We start from the raw sequence: 16293 nt of genomic DNA on the forward strand, positions 1-16293 counted from the left end.
GCAATAAACATATATATATTTGATATACTGTATATAATACAATGCTGGAATAGGTAACAGAGTTGCAAATTTAGCCTAATTTAAGCTGTCACACCAAAGGGGCTAGCTAATTTGGGATCATGTTAGTTTGGAAAAAAAATTCTTAAAATACCTTGGTTAACAGGGTTGAAAGATTGAGCTTGATTAACAATCTTCATTTTTAAAAAAACTTCAATTCACATAAACATTTAGGAAATGGAATGAGAATTTTTGTTTTCCTGTCACGCAGTAGAAAACATCCAAATAATATTTTTTTTGGTTGCCACAATGCTGAGGAATGTAGGAATTTAAAAAAATGTGGAATGAAGGGGAAATCATTCAATAACAGGGTTTCACAAAAATGTGGGACACATTTACATTTAAATAATACCCAAAGAGATAACCATTTAAATAATAAATAATAGTAATCAAAAGTATATATTCTATTCTTTTTTATGACTGTATAATATGTAAGGGATAATCCACGGCTAGCCATGCATTAAAGGATTTTAATGCACGGCGAAGAACCGCCCGACGCGACGTGGAGGGTGGTTGCCTCGTGCATTAAGTAAGGGATAATCCACGGATAGCCATGCATTAAAGGATTTTAATGCACGGCATAGAGGCGGAGGGTGGTTGCCTTTAGGTCGTGCATTAAAATCATTTAATGCATGGCTAGCCTTGGATTATCCCGCTTATACTATGGTTAACTTATTTGCCAAGTTAAAAACAAGTTAAAGCTGTAAATTTAAATTCATTATTAAAAGCGACAGACAGAGAACAGAGAGAGAGAGAGAGAGAGAGAGAGAGAGAGAGAGATGCGTTCGCGATCTCCTCTTTATGTCAGTCTGAAGATTCCCTCGTTGCTTAAGCATATCAAACATAACTTAATGATTAATTAATGGATTTATTACAATTATTTATGAATGACAGGCAACACTGCAGTGACAAGGCAATCTCTATTTGAACTAATCATCATTTTGTAGCCTAGTGTGAAATTAGGGTTGCCACCTTCAATACAGAAAAATAAGGGACGCCTGCCGGTGGCCACACCCCTCGGGGCCACGATGACCACAGTCCCGATGGTGTGCCAGTGCAGTGGTCGTATATCATAACTTAAAACCTAATTTGTATATATATATATATATATATATATATATATATATATATATATATATATATATATCTTAAGATTGATACCAGTGGACATTATAATAGGATATCTGCTATTGAAATCAGTGTGAACAGATGCACTCAGTATAATACACAGCTATGACAATGAAAAACAAGCTCAGCTGCTGTAACCTTAGAGGGGAGAAGGATAAGAAATTGCTAATTAACTCGAGTCATTTTATAGTGTTGTGAACAAAGATTTTAACTAAAATATTTGTCATTGTTTGCAGTAACACCATCCAAACAGTGAAAGCACACCTAAATAACTGTAAATGATATAATATCTACAATCATTTCTTATTTTAATAAAACACTTAACAACATTTTTATTTTTGGTAAGTTAAGTAAATATATTTATGTATTATTCCGTTTTTATAGTCTATTGTTAATTCTATAGTATTGGATGATGCAATTATAATTTGTTAAGCATAACAAATAGTTGTTTATTTTATTCCTAAAAGGTCCTATTTTGATTATATATATATATATATATATATATATATATATATATATATATATATATATATATATATATATATATATATATATATATATATATATCAATCTTCTCTTATTAAAGTAATGCTTGTGTCTGACTATAGCCTACAACTTAACCTTAATAAACAAATCATACCATAACATCATTAATGTAGCCTACATTATTAACATTATATCTTAATAGGCAGCATTTATGAAATCTAACGTTATCAATCAAAAAATTGAGGTGATAAAAAAAAAAAAAAAAAACATAACAGTCTGCCTCAGGAGATGCTTGAGGTATGAAGAACTGTGCGACAGTGCTTTGATTTCGGTGAGCTTGTCCCATTATTTCGCGATTTGTCCCGTATTTTACATAGGTCTATGAAGGTAAATTGATGCCATATAGAATTGCAAGCGTAGGGTAAGATTTGTGAAAGTGTACATAAGATTGCAAGCGTAAATTAAATTTGCATGCACAAGATAAGTTTTGCAAAGGTGTAAATTGCCTTTCAAGTGTAAGAAAAAAATATTTGCAGCATTTTACTGTTTTCATAAGTGTAATTCATGTTTTGTGAAACTGCAGCTTCATGTTAACGCAAAATAAATATGATCTGTATTCTTCTGACTTCCATTTTTCTGCGCTTACCCTTTTGACACGTTTATTTCGCCAAAATACGGCCAAAAGCATTGCACGCCTGTGAACATCGATTTGCAAGCGGAAAAAACAGAGTCAGGAACTGCGAAATAGATTGAGTGTGTAAAACCAACCTTTGTGTAAAAAAAATAAACTGTTACAACTGTCTAAATGACTTGTTGTGTGTGTAGGGCAAAAAAGGCTCCCGAAATAAACCGATTCGCACAGTTCCGTCTTTCTTTTAGCTGCGCTTACAGTTTTGGCACGATTCTGTCACTGACTGAGTTTATCAAGCACGAGGAGGAAGGCGGGTCCACCTTCTTCTGGAGCCAATCAAATGAGCTGCTCGATTTACTCTTATCTGATTGGTTCAACCAAGTTGGTTCAAACCTCAGACGCCAGAACACATCTTTATCTTCATTTTACTTTTAATGCACAAATACATATAAATAAACAAACAAACAAACAAATAAATAAATAATAAATAAATAAATAAATAAAGCACAATTGCTTAACAATCTGTGCACCATTAGGTTTAAGACTTATATGTTTCAATCCTGAATTCTGAGCTGGTGTGTTGAGAAAGAAAATTTATGTGAATTCAGTGCATGTATCATCATCATCATCATCGTCATCATCATCATCCTGCCAGATATAAGTTTGTAATCTTGATGCTGCTAAAAGTAGACCTAGTATTTGCACTGCATGCATAATATCACCTGACTACTGATCAGAGGCGATTCCAAAACTATTATTATTATTATTATTAGTAGTAGTATTTTGCACAAATTAGTTCATAATAACAAAAATATGTTTTCCTTTAACATGTATTTTAAGGGTACCTCTAAATTATGCATCATTTATCATCTGTAATGCCATCGTTTAACCTCTAGATGGCGGTATATCCCTACTGTATGGCTGTGTATTCCTTGTTTTATATATATATGAATAATTATAAAAGGCTACTCTTTGTCAAAGTTGAGTTTTATATTGATTTGAAGTATCAGTTTTGTATTATCCTACAGTCAAATCTGGACAAAGAGAAAATATTTCCTTTTTCATGCTAACTATATAATAGCTTGATCTGTCTACACAACTACACGATCACGAATCAGAATCAATATTGACAGTGACCAGAACGATGCTTCAAAATATATAATTGATTGTTAAATACCATGAAATGTGGTCTGAAAAAATTATTCAGAATGGTATTGTTACATGGCTATTAAAGAATGGGAAAGAAATGTTTTGATTGTGAAGTTTAACATCAGCTCAGTGGTGTATATATATATATATATATATATATATATATATATATATATATATATATATATATACAATTCCAAACCAATGACTACACCAGCTCGAAATTCAGGATGAAAACATACGTCTAAAATGCACAGCTTATTTAGCAATCGTTATTTATTTATTTGTTTGTTTGTTTGTTTATATGTATTTGTGCATTAAAAGTAAAATGAAGATAAAGATGTGTTCTGGCGTCGGAGGTTTGAACCAACTTGGTTGAACCAATCAGATAAGAGTAAATCGAGCAGCTCATTTGATTGGCTCCAGAAGAAGGTGGACCCGCCTTCCTCCTCGTGCTTGATAAACTCAGTCAGTGACAGAATCGTGCCAAAACTGTAAGCGCAGCTAAAAGAAAGACGGAACTGTGCGAATCGGTTTATTTCGGGAGCCTTTTTTGCCCTACGCACACAACAAGTCATTTAGACAGTTGCAACAGTTTATTTTTTTTACACAAAGGTTGGTTTTACACACTCAATCTATTTCGCAGTTCCTGACTCTGTTTTTTCCGCTTGCAAATCGATGTTCACAGGCGTGCAATGCTTTTGGCCGTATTTTGGCGAAATAAACGTGTCAAAAGGGTAAGCGCAGAAAAATGGAAGTCAGAAGAATACAGATCATATTTATTTTGCGTTAACATGAAGCTGCAGTTTCACAAAACATGAATTACACTTATGAAAACAGTAAAATGCTGCAAATATTTTTTTCTTACACTTGAAAGGCAATTTACACCTTTGCAAAACTTATCTTGTGCATGCAAATTTAATTTACGCTTGCAATCTTATGTACACTTTCACAAATCTTACCCTACGCTTGCAATTCTATATGGCATCAATTTACCTTCATAGACCTATGTAAAATACGGGACAAATCGCGTCCCGTATTGCTTTGATACGGGACGCGTCATTTTTCCTGAAAATACGGGACGATTCCGTATTTCAAGGGACGGGTGGCAACCCTATGTGAAATAAACCCCGCGTCAACCTATAAAGACACATTACATTTAATGCAAATTACATTTAATGTAAATAATAATATAGGTGCTCGAGTCTGTCAGTGTAGGTGTCACGACCATCATAGAATTAAAAAAACGCACGACACGGGGACATGTTCCGCAACTCGGTGTCATGCAGGTGTCATGTCAGTGTGTGTCGCGATAATGTCAGTGACATGACAATGAAGACCGAATGTGCCACGGATGTGCCAATACGCGCAGTCATAGATATGTATACGTATACATACCTGCGCATAGTGACGTGCCATTGGCTTCTGTGTGTCACATCATGTCTCATGTCACTTAATGTTGCCATAGATATGTAACGTTATACTTTATACTTTACATATCTGTGGCTGATATACTGCAGTCTGCCACTGTCACTCTGTTTGCAAGCGTAACTGTGTTACTATGGTTACCAGTGTTTATAGTGGCGGATTAATTTCGAACTGTAATCAAACTGACTGGAACTACCTGTGCATTAAACCGTTTTACTGCACACCTTCCAGCCAATCAGAATCGAGTATTAAAACAGACCATGGTATAATTAGCTATATACACTATTATACTATTACATTATATATATATATATATATATATATATATATATATATATATATATATATATATATATATATATTACATAGTTAATACATCGCTGTGGAATACACACGTTGGATGTATTTAATCTAGCTAGTTTTCATGCCAACTTAATTTTATGTTAAAAAAATGCATTAAACATATTCAATAGGTATCACAACAAAAAGCTTGAGATTGTACCTCTAATGCTTATATTAAGTTGTGAAACCATTTTTGTGGTATTTTTAGCCTTGTATTTTTTTTCCTTCTAAATTCTTATGTGAATCTGTCATTTTGGCTGCCTTCACATAATTCCTGCTGTATTTCCAGCCACATTATTGTGTCCATATTCATATTCATAAACACACAAGGAATAGAGACTTCTTAGGAGTTCATCACAGTGAGCTCATTCTGCAAGGCCTGAATAATCTCACTGTTTCCCAGTTGGGAGATTTTCCAAGAAAAGGATGTTTAGGCCTTCTTTCCTTCACTGCATATGGAAAGTTCATGTCCTCCTCAGTATCCACATTTCCATCCAGGTTCATGTCAAGCGCTTCCACTTAGTGGCTTATAACCCCTTACACCTCTTAAGTGGATTTAGGTTGTGTATATTGACATACTTAGCAGGGCATTACAACAGCACATTCAGGATTTCCCCTTACTGTTACTGCTGAACAAATACTGTGTAATTTCAGTCAATGCACTGCCCGGGACCTCCAGTAAACATTTCCATTTCACCACTGTAATTTTTAAACAGCATTTGTTTCAGCATTTTGGCTGCCTTGTTTAAAGAAATGAAGTAAAAGTCATTTGCAACACATTTTCATGTCTTGACTAGAAGCTGTGAAGACATGAACATTTGTTGCAAATGACTTGTACTTAATTCATGTTTCTAGATTGACATCTATAAAGTTTAACAAACAGGGGTGGATGAAAATATTGCCTTCTGGTGTGGGCTGTAGTTAAAAGGAGACCTATTATGCCCCATTTTACAAGATGTAATATTAGTCTCAGGTGTCCCCAGCATCTGTCTGTGAAGTTTCAGCTCAAAGCACCCTGAAGATCATTTTTTATATGATGTTAAAAAAGCAAGCTTCATTTTCTGAGGGGAGTGCTAGATGCTTGGTCCTGACAGATTGCTCAACCAGCATTTCGACCCAAGTGGTACTCAAGTCACATAACATTCAGCTCCTCCTCTTTGGAGCGCTAATGGGGTGGAGGGATAGATTTGTGGGTAGGGTTAGGGTGTGGTTGGATATTCTAGCTCCATCCATTAGGCACAAATTACATTTGCACCTCCTCTCTGGAATTCTAGTGGGGAGGAGCTACATGTACGCTCCACCCATTTGCTCTGCAGTGAGCAGCCTCTCGTTCAACCTTAGAATGAGCTTGTAAGTTAAGCATCTTAAAAATAATCATGAATAATTCTTAAGAATAAACATTTATAGGATGCATTAGGAGGAGGCCAAACTACTCTGTGGCCAAGTGATGGATGAAACTGCAATAAAATGAACATCAGGGCAGATGTGACAACACATAACAACATTTTGTGGCACTTAAAAAAAATATTTTGGCTCCTATTTTTCCCTCATAGGAGCCAATGTCTCCTTAATGTATTTATTTTTTGTCTGGAGCTCTGTGTGTACACACTTTACCAACACACATTTAGGTTAAAAGGGAATTTTGCATTATAGGTGCCCTTTAAAGTTGGCACAAAATAAATTAATAAGTACCACAATAATCAAGACAGACATCCATGTAAAGAGATCCAATTGTTTAGTTGTTGTTTTTTCAGTAGGAACACACCAGCCGAGACTTGTTTTAGCATCTCTGGACATACTACAGACAATGAAATCTGTAATTTACAGCAGATAAATCTGAAAAGTAAACAGTCACATTGAGATCTGGGTCATAAGGGTTAAATATCAGTTTTAAATATGTACATCTATTAATTTAGTAGACAATTCTATCTAAAGTAACTTGCGAATGAGCTATATAACAAGCAATCTATTTTAAGGAGGCAATAACACAAGATGCGCTACCACAACAAGATTTCAGACATCGTTCAGAATAGTACAAGATGCAGGATGCGGTTACGGTTTCACAAAAGAGAAGCTCTTCACTTGTTTTTTTATTTTATTTTTTATATTGTCCACAATTTCATTTATTTGTTGTCGTTCTTCCTACTACGGGTAACCGTAATTAATAGATGAGGAAATAAATGTGTCTTTTTTATTAGTGTGTTTTGGAAAGTTCCTTCTTTATGTCTCTCATGTCAGGTTCCTTTGACTGTTAAGCATTTTCTGCTGGACTGTAGTTTTTATGATACTTCAAGAAAATGCTTTTATTCAGAAACATGTTTACATGAAATATTTCGGATTGTATCACCCCAATGTATTTTATGGATTGTGATATTGACCTTGTGTTTGTCATGTAAATAGCTCCGATGCTAAGATGGCGTTTAAAATGTAATTAACATAAACATTAGTGTGTTTTTGGTAAAGGATTTAACAGGTGAGCACATGCAACAGATTTCTCACATGAATGCCTGTTTTGTATTGACCTCTTGTGGCCATGCTGAGTTACAGCAAGCACTTAGGTCAATTCAAGGTATTGTATTTTATTTTATTAGAGCATTATGATTGGGCTTGAGTCCCAGCTTGAGGTGTTTTTTTATAAATTCTTTTCCTCTCCCGTACCATGGTTTTATTTTATTTTATATATTATTTTATTTTATTTACCAGCCTTGTAGAAGATAAAATAACTTATTTTGTTGTCTCTGTCCTTATCATTTATTTTTCTTTCTGTGACTTTCAGATTGCTAAGCTCAGGCTCCAGCTGCAGCGCAGTAAACAGGGCGGAGGCCGGCAGTGTAAAGACAGTAAAGAGCGTCTTTCCCCCCTCCACTGCTGTACCACCACCACCACCACTTCCATTACCTTCACTACCATCAGCACAGCCAGCCAAGCTCCGGTCCGCATATGCTCGCACACATACTGTAATATCGGTGTATTTAGTAAATATACAAGCAATTTCTGCATAGTTTGTGAAATACACGTTTACCATCTCCCTATACAGTCGTCCATGTCGAAGTCAGCACAGATGCCACTGTCCAACATCACAGTGCCAAAGCCCTCCATCTCCAGGGTTCCCAGCAGCATGGAAGGCATCAACCATGAGCTGGAGAAAGTCTTCATCAAAGACAACGGAGAGAAAGAGGAGCTAAAGGTACACACACACACACACTCCTGAAGGCATACTGACTAAGTACAAATGTTTAGCATGAATAAAAATGCATGTCACTGAGTAATATCAGACAGTGAGAATAGTTTTGGTGGAAAACTTTTAATGGATATTTTATATTGTTTTACAGTATATAGTACCTGTTAAATGTATTTTTGTCTAAAAAATGATTTAATGTATTTAATCATATACATAATCAAAATGTATGACCATGATTTGAATACAGTGAAAACCATAATATTGAGAAATATTACAATTATTGACCTGTTCTTCGGATAATGATAGTTTGTGGTTGAAAAGACCACAAGTCTTTTTGAGTTTGTTAAGCTGTTTCAGTTTCATACCTACACATGACAACGGCTCTCTGGATCAGTGGCAGCGCCAACGCAGATCTGAATGTTCCACTGTGATCATACTTGTCATTTAGGAATAAGATCGCATGGGTGTCTGACTCAAGACTGTGATCCTTTAACGATTAATCATGCAGCTCGTTTTATACACATTTTATAATTGAATTTATTCCTGTGATGGCAAAGCTAAATTTTCCGGAGCTGCTACTCAAGTACAATGATCCTTCAGAAATCATTGTAGTATGATGATTTAGTGCTTAAGAAACATTTCATATTTTGAGAAGTGCCCATGGCACTTCTCGTAAAAGAGTAGGGGTGTAACCCCGGTGTCCTGGCCAAATTCCCTTGATTGGCCCTTACCAATCATGGCCTCCTAATAATCTCCATCCACTGAATTGGCTCTATCACCCTCTCTCCTCTCCACCTATCGCTGGTGTGTGGTGAGCGCACTGGCGCCGTTGTACTGTGGCTGCCGTCGCATCATCCAAGTGGATGCTGCACACTGGTGGTGGTTGAGGAGAGACCCCTGACATGAGTGTGAAGCGCTTTGGGTGTACAGTAGTACATTTGAAAGCGCTATATAAATGCCTCATTCATTCATATTATTATAATTTTTGAAAACAGTAATGCTTTTGTCAATATTTTTATAGAAACTATGATGGTCAATTGAGCAGTCGTTTTCAGTTGCCTCAAAATAGCAACGTGCCAACAATGTGCCTGCCCTGAACACCTCATTTTCAGACCAACACACCCATGGGGGAACAGAGGGGCGCGAGTGCATTTGCTAACTTTTTAAAAAACAACACTAACACCAAAGTATCATTTGTTTTTTTAATTAACGGCTTTAGTTAAGATGAAATAATACTAATGTTAATTTCTACCTTTATTAATACATACATTAAGAGGAAATGTTATATCTGTTAACATTAGTTAATGCACCATGAACTAACATGAACAAATGCATTAACTAATGTTTACAAATCTTACTGATTTGGTTTCTTTTCTACTGTTGTACAGCAGCATGATCACAGATCATAATTATTAAAAGACTCTCTCTTTGACTGGCACTCAGGCACTGGAGGTTCCTGATGGACGGAGGGCTCCGTTTCCTCCTCAGCAGCGCAGCAGCAGTAGTCGTGGTATAGACACTCAGACGCCATCAGTGCCTGGGCGCTCCAGTAGCTGCTCTAGCCTGTCGCCCTGCCCCTCACCCGCATGCCCACCCCGCTCACATGACGGCAGCCCATACTCCACTGACGAGATGCTGGATGACAGAGACAAAGGTCATACCTACAGACTAGTGTTCAAGCCAGATGGTTGTTTAAGGAGATATATCAAGTTATAACAGTTCATACGATATTGATAGTTTGCTGTATTATATCATGCGGGTTGTACAGAATCTCAGCTCTGCTTTATCCAGAGAGTAATTTGAGTTTTGTCTTTTCTTCCTGCAGACAGCGGCAGCAGTTCTCCTCTGCCTAAGTTCGCCTCATCTCCAAAACCCAACAACAGCTACATGTTCAAACGGGAGCCTCCAGAGGGCTGTGAAAAGATCAAAGTGTTTGAAGAAATGACGTGAGTAGAGTTTTTTTTTCTGTAGTGAGCCTAAAATAGCGTACTAGCATGCAGTATGTCTAATGTATGTACGGTATGCAAATGTTCCTCATGCATTGAATTCTCTTAGCATTTGCTAAAATGTTCAGGATTCAACCAGAGCATAGTGCGTAGTGTCTAACAATACAATGCATTCATCTTGATAATCCATTTCGAGTGATATATAAACAAAAATATCAACCATCATCTCTTTCTTTGATGTGTAATTCCATGAAATTGGATTTAAAATGCAAAAGATTAATGCATGAATGAATTAGTTTATTTCTGATATGTAATTAAATTAAATTGGACATGCTAAAGTAACATCAGTAAAGAATTTCAGATTGTTTTTTAAGAAATAGTATGCAGGGCTCAACAATAATGATTATTTATTTATTGCCACCGTCGGGCCAGTTTTACATACCCTGCCATTTTCATGAACCCCACTTCAGAAAAATTAAAGCTGCACGATTAATCATTAAAAGATTGCGATCTCGATTCAGACATCTACGCAATCATATTCCTAAATGACAATTCTGGAGCTCTTCTGTCTAATGTTATGTTTTGATTTTTTAAATGATTTTACTTCATCGGAATGTCACAAAATGTGACTTTTGTGATGCTTGTGATGTGAACAATGTAAAATGGACATAGTTACACTTGTAGAATTATAGGCTACTACCGTATTTTCCGGACTATAAGTCGCTCCGGAGTATAAGTCGCATCAGTCAAAAAATGCGTCATGACGCGGAAAAAAACATATATAAGTTGCACTGGACTATAAGTCGCATTAGGGCAGAGCTGGAGCTGCGCGCATGCGAGCACGCGAGCACCCGCGCGCGCATGCGAGCACCTGCTCGCGTGCACTCGCTCGTGCCCGCTTCACTGCATAACCCGAGCAGAAGAAAGAAAGTTTGAAGTGAGTGAGAAACTTGTAAGGGACTGGCGAAAAGCAGAGGTTACTTTAATTGTGATGAAGAAGAAAAAGAAATCTACTTGCGGACTGTAAGCAAGATGGCCAGAGCTAAAGGAACGAGTCCACAGAGGCTTGAACTCTCTGCCGGGAGAGGCTCTGCCGCGCGAGACGAACGCTGTGAGAATCGTTCTCCGCTGCATGTTTTACTACATGCTGTTTGTATTTTGCAGAATAAGATTTTCTTTATGGGGGCATTTTGTTTGTGTTCAGTCTTTCTAAGTTGTTGTCTATAAGTAAATATTAGGCTACAGGAGCAGCATAGAGCGCATTCTCGCGGCTATATGTTTATTCTTGTCAGTCAGTATGAATTAAATTTGATATATAAGTCGCACCTGACTATAAGTCGCAGGACCAGCTTATAGTCCGGAAAATACGGACTTATAGTCCGGAAAATACGGTAGATGGTTTACACAAACTACACTAATGATATTCAAATCATGAGTGAGTGTAGTCTAGCAACTCTTAAAAAACTTTTGAGCTGGAAAACCAAACTCTGGTCAGGCCAATCACATCGTGTATAAAGTCGGTGGGCGGGCTTAACATAATTACTTTAGAGTTGCGGTGGTTCCACGTGGAACTTGTAAACAAAGAAGCTGGCAAATGGCAGCCTTTCAAATCGGCTTTGGCCACAGCTCTGGAGTTAAATTGGAGTTAAGCTTTTCTTTAAAGAAAAAAACAAAGAACGGCACTGATGTGTTCTGAGTTTTGCCGACCGGATACGGCAAAAGTTGAATTATCAACTAGCTCCGCTTCACATTGCTCTAGTTGGTTGTAGCGCTATCCTATTGCGTGCAGAGGGAGTTTGAAAGACAACCGTTTATCCTTCTCCTCGGATTGAGCCCTGCCAATGGTGAGTTCCCAGACCCAACATCTTGATTTGGGTCTGGCTTGTCGGGCTACGTCTGATGTCAATTTGGTAGATAACGCCCAACCCTAATGTCTAGCATGTAACATTCAACAACATGTTTGGAACATTCTCTTAAATCTGTTTCCTGTCTTTCTCAGGTCCAGACAGTCAGCCACTGTCCCCCTTTTCTCCTGCCCTGACAAAAACAAGGTCAACTTCATCCCCACTGGCTCTGCGTTTTGCCCCGTCAAGCTCCCGGGATCCGTGCTCCAGCACTCCAGTTCCCAGCAGGAGGACGAGGAGAAAGAGGAAACACAGGCTGGCCCAAGCGGGTCATGCCCCCTCGCCCAACACCATCATATGCCCACTCAGGTCTCCACCAGCACGAGCACAGACGACCCCCCGGAAGCGCTGGCCGTCTCTCCCTGCCAACAGCAGGAGGCGCCATCGGAATCGGCCTCCCAGCCTCAGAACTTTGAAGTTAGCTAAACGCGCACAGAGCCGGTCTCTGTCGCGCCCCCGCCACACGTTTCCCCCGTCCCAAACTTCCTCTTCTCTCTTCTGATGGACCCCACCTTTGTGCTGAATCTTTACTATCTGCATGGCATCGCAACTGTGTCCCGAACGAGAATCGCAAATGTAAAAGCAGCCGAAGGGTTTGAGTATGTGGCAATGCCACGCTTTCATGTCTGGACAGGAACGGCGCCTGAAGAGCTGGATGGAAGGATGCGTTTTGGGAAAAGGACCTTAGAATATGCAAATCAAAAATTCTAATGGCTTCACTGTTATCTTGATAAATGAGTGAGAGTCTCATACGGTAATCTTATTTATTAAATTTGCCTATTGATAAGTTCAATCACATTCCAGATATTCCCGTTTTGCTTTTTTTTGTGTCATATACACGGATGCGTTCACAGGTACTTTTCCATCCGATTTGATTCTGCATTGATCTCGAGCAACTGCACAGCTGTTTTCAAACGCAGCTTTGCTTTCATGTGTGCTTAAAATTTAAGCAGAGTGGCTTTTGTATGAGCACTATAATCAGACAGCGCAAAGCGAGGTGTCGCCTTCGAACACACCGCCGATTTATGAGGAGAAAGACGACTGAAGCTTTCAGCAAGGTCTTAATAGCGTCAGGGGCATGCATTTGAAACTGATCGTATGTTTAACATTAAATTTTGTGTCGTGTTCTCTTTCAACATTCACAGTATGAATAAGCTCTCTCTCTATCAATATATCTATATATGACAAAATCTATATATATAAAGAAAAAAGCTTGTTTGAATTTAAAACCGTGTATTGCTGTGTTATGTACATTATAGGAAATGAGCTGTACTCCACGGGTTGACGACTATCCAGGTTTCCTACCTTCTGATGATATTGCAGAAAGAGAAAAACACAGAAAAAGGTTCTTGTTTTTACACTTTGTTGCACAGTGTCCGCCTGCGGCCTCGCTTCAGGCGCATCACTTGCCGTTTTAACTCAGGTAAAAATTCACATTCAGATCCGTCTCATCGTTCTTCGCATTCCATGACATTCCATGTTGGGAGGTGCTGTCAGGATGACGTGGCGGAGGGAATTTGATTCAGTCGGACATACTGTGTGTTAAAAACATTAGAGAGATCGTGCAACCCTCATGGATCAGACTCACACCCTCACAGTCACTATATGACATATATTATCTTTTAATAAGACAAACTACTGCCCAGATCACAGGTCTGAGATTTAGAAGAACATTTTATGTCTGTTATAATACAGTTTAAGTGGCATGTTGAAAAAAATCAACAGATTTTGGTAATAAAATTGTAACTTTTATTTATGAGACTGAAAAGCACCAAAAGACCAAGCATTTTTTAGTTGGTAAATCCCATTCTGAAGTACGAGTCCTATTACTTTACAGCTGTTACTATTACACTTTTAATTTATGGATTTTTTTAAACTTTATTATTGTAACATTACAACATTGTTCTCATAAAATCTTGTAACGTGTACAACTTTATGCTCAAAAATGTCTTAATTTTTTTTTATTTTAACATGCCACTTGCTGCTGTTAATTAGTCCAAAATAAAAGGGTGAATCTCACACACACAAAAATCTGGCAAAAATGACATACACATATAGCTTAAATAGGCTATTTTATATGACCATCAACTTTTTTTGCATTGTGACATTTTTAATGACAAAAAAATTAAAATAAAACGTTTTCATTATCATAATTGTATTAATTAATCCTTTTCAATAAAATAAGCATAATTTAAAATATTTACAACAAATGCGCTAAATAAAAAATGTATAAGTACTTGATTACAAAAAAATAAATCATATCACATTTATGAAAATATTTGCTTTGATGGGGAAAAACGCTCAAACATGTCACATTGCAAAATATCTTAATGGACCTTAAACCAATCTTTGTTTTATTTTAGCTATTTTTTTCATTTTCATTTCATGGAGAAATATGAAATTGACAGGTTTCGTGAGATTCACTTAAAAGCTCAGCTTTATACAAGCAGATTTCAATCATCTTTCCGGTATTCACTTTACTGTACATTTATACGCATGCTGGCTGTTGTGACAACATAAGTATGCATTTATGATTTTCACTGATTATGAATAATGATCGGCTTTTTGTCCAGGAAGAAGTGGCAAGCAAGCATGGTTTGTCGGTAAAGGGTTTTCTGGCCTCAAAGTAGAATTTTTATATGAACCAAGTTCAAACAATATTGTATCGTGCTGTTTCAACCAATAGAAAACATATTAATTTTATCCATCATATAAGATCAACCATTGACAGCCCACATAATATTACATGGCTTTAAAAGTAACAAAGCAACCTTTTATGCTGCACCTTATATCAATAGACCAAGTTTATAAATAAAAAAATAAATAACTCATTTTGGTGAGTGAAGGTTTCGCAATAATGCTTGAATAGTGCATAGTCTCATCCCCATTCCATACATGTCTAATTCTGGAGCCAAATTAGCACACAGCCTGTTGATAAAGCCATCGACTGCTATTAAAACCAGCACTGGCAGTTTAAGAGCACATTGCTGGCCTGGGAGATGTGTTTGTAGTTCAGGTCAATATGTCAGGCTGACCTGCTGTCTGTTTACACACAATGGCAATAAACCATTTTGTTGTTGTGACTGTACAAACCAGATATGTGTGTGAATGGAGGTGGATAAAGGGTATCATTTGTTTTGAAGGGAAAATATTGACTGAGGACAAAGGAAGAAAACTGTTTTGGAAGCACTTCACCCACATTGCGATTAATATTTGCCTATCACCAATTCTAATGTCAAGAAAATGATTTTAAAACCTTGTAGCTTTGATTGTTTTCCTGTGGTCTTGCCATAGTGCTTGGCACAGGCTGCTGAGCTTGCATAAGGTTATACAGTAGGCCCGCTGTCTGTGTCTGTATCCAAATGACAGTATCAAAAAGCCACTTTACACTTTCTTTAGCTTTTAGCCTTAAGTGGCTAATTGTTTCTTTATTTCAATAATAGGAATCTTGTGTCTTAATTAAATAAAATGATCATAATTAAAATCCAGTCTCCAATTTTTCCTTAGATAATCAGTTACTGCTTATCGTTTATAATTGTAGTCTTTTTAGGACTTTTTGTAGTCCAAAAAAAAAAAATCATATAAAACTAAATAGTTTTGGGCCTTTTGATATACCAAAACATGCCTGAAAGGAATAATTGACCCAAGAACATTTTTAAAAAGGTCTATTGTCAGTAGAGTGCAACAGTTGGTTCTGGAAGGGAAAACTGTTTTAATTTTCTCCATAGAAAATTTGATTTTTTTTTAATGATAACTTATCTTTATATCTTTATCTACATATCTTTAAAGACAGAACTATTATGAGCAATGCAACTGTTAATTAATAGTATATGCTTCTGTTGAAGCCATCAACTTGCATTATTTCAACTTTCTTTTATTAAAATAATCTTAAATAATCTTTTAATTCCTTTTGAAAAATAACTACCCATAATGCTGAAGAAAATTTGGCCAATCAGAGCTGTGGCGAGCTATAAATGGATCTCCCACACCAATGAAGCATCGTGAATGTTAAAGAGTCAGTCTCCCTCTTAAACTACTTAA

At 36.9% G+C, this 16293-nt stretch overlaps 1 protein-coding gene across 2 annotated transcripts in view; it reads left to right on the forward strand.

Annotated features, from left to right (window-relative positions):
- The window catches only part of glcci1a (glucocorticoid induced 1a), a 49987-nt gene extending 34257 nt beyond the window's left edge, over window positions 1-15730 (forward strand). For both annotated transcript variants that reach the window (XM_067425242.1, XM_067425241.1), the window contains exons 4-8: window positions 7998-8153; window positions 8259-8408; window positions 9846-10056; window positions 10228-10348; window positions 12348-15730. In XM_067425242.1, coding sequence (XP_067281343.1) covers window positions 7998-8153; window positions 8259-8408; window positions 9846-10056; window positions 10228-10348; window positions 12348-12678 — 969 coding nt within the window. In that variant the 3' untranslated portion in view covers window positions 12679-15730. The remainder of the gene's footprint in view (window positions 1-7997; window positions 8154-8258; window positions 8409-9845; window positions 10057-10227; window positions 10349-12347) is intronic.
- The last annotated feature ends 563 nt before the right edge of the window (window positions 15731-16293 follow it).

This window comes from Pseudorasbora parva, chromosome 19, assembly GCF_024679245.1.
Source record: "Pseudorasbora parva isolate DD20220531a chromosome 19, ASM2467924v1, whole genome shotgun sequence".
Lineage (NCBI taxonomy): Eukaryota > Metazoa > Chordata > Actinopteri > Cypriniformes > Gobionidae > Pseudorasbora > Pseudorasbora parva.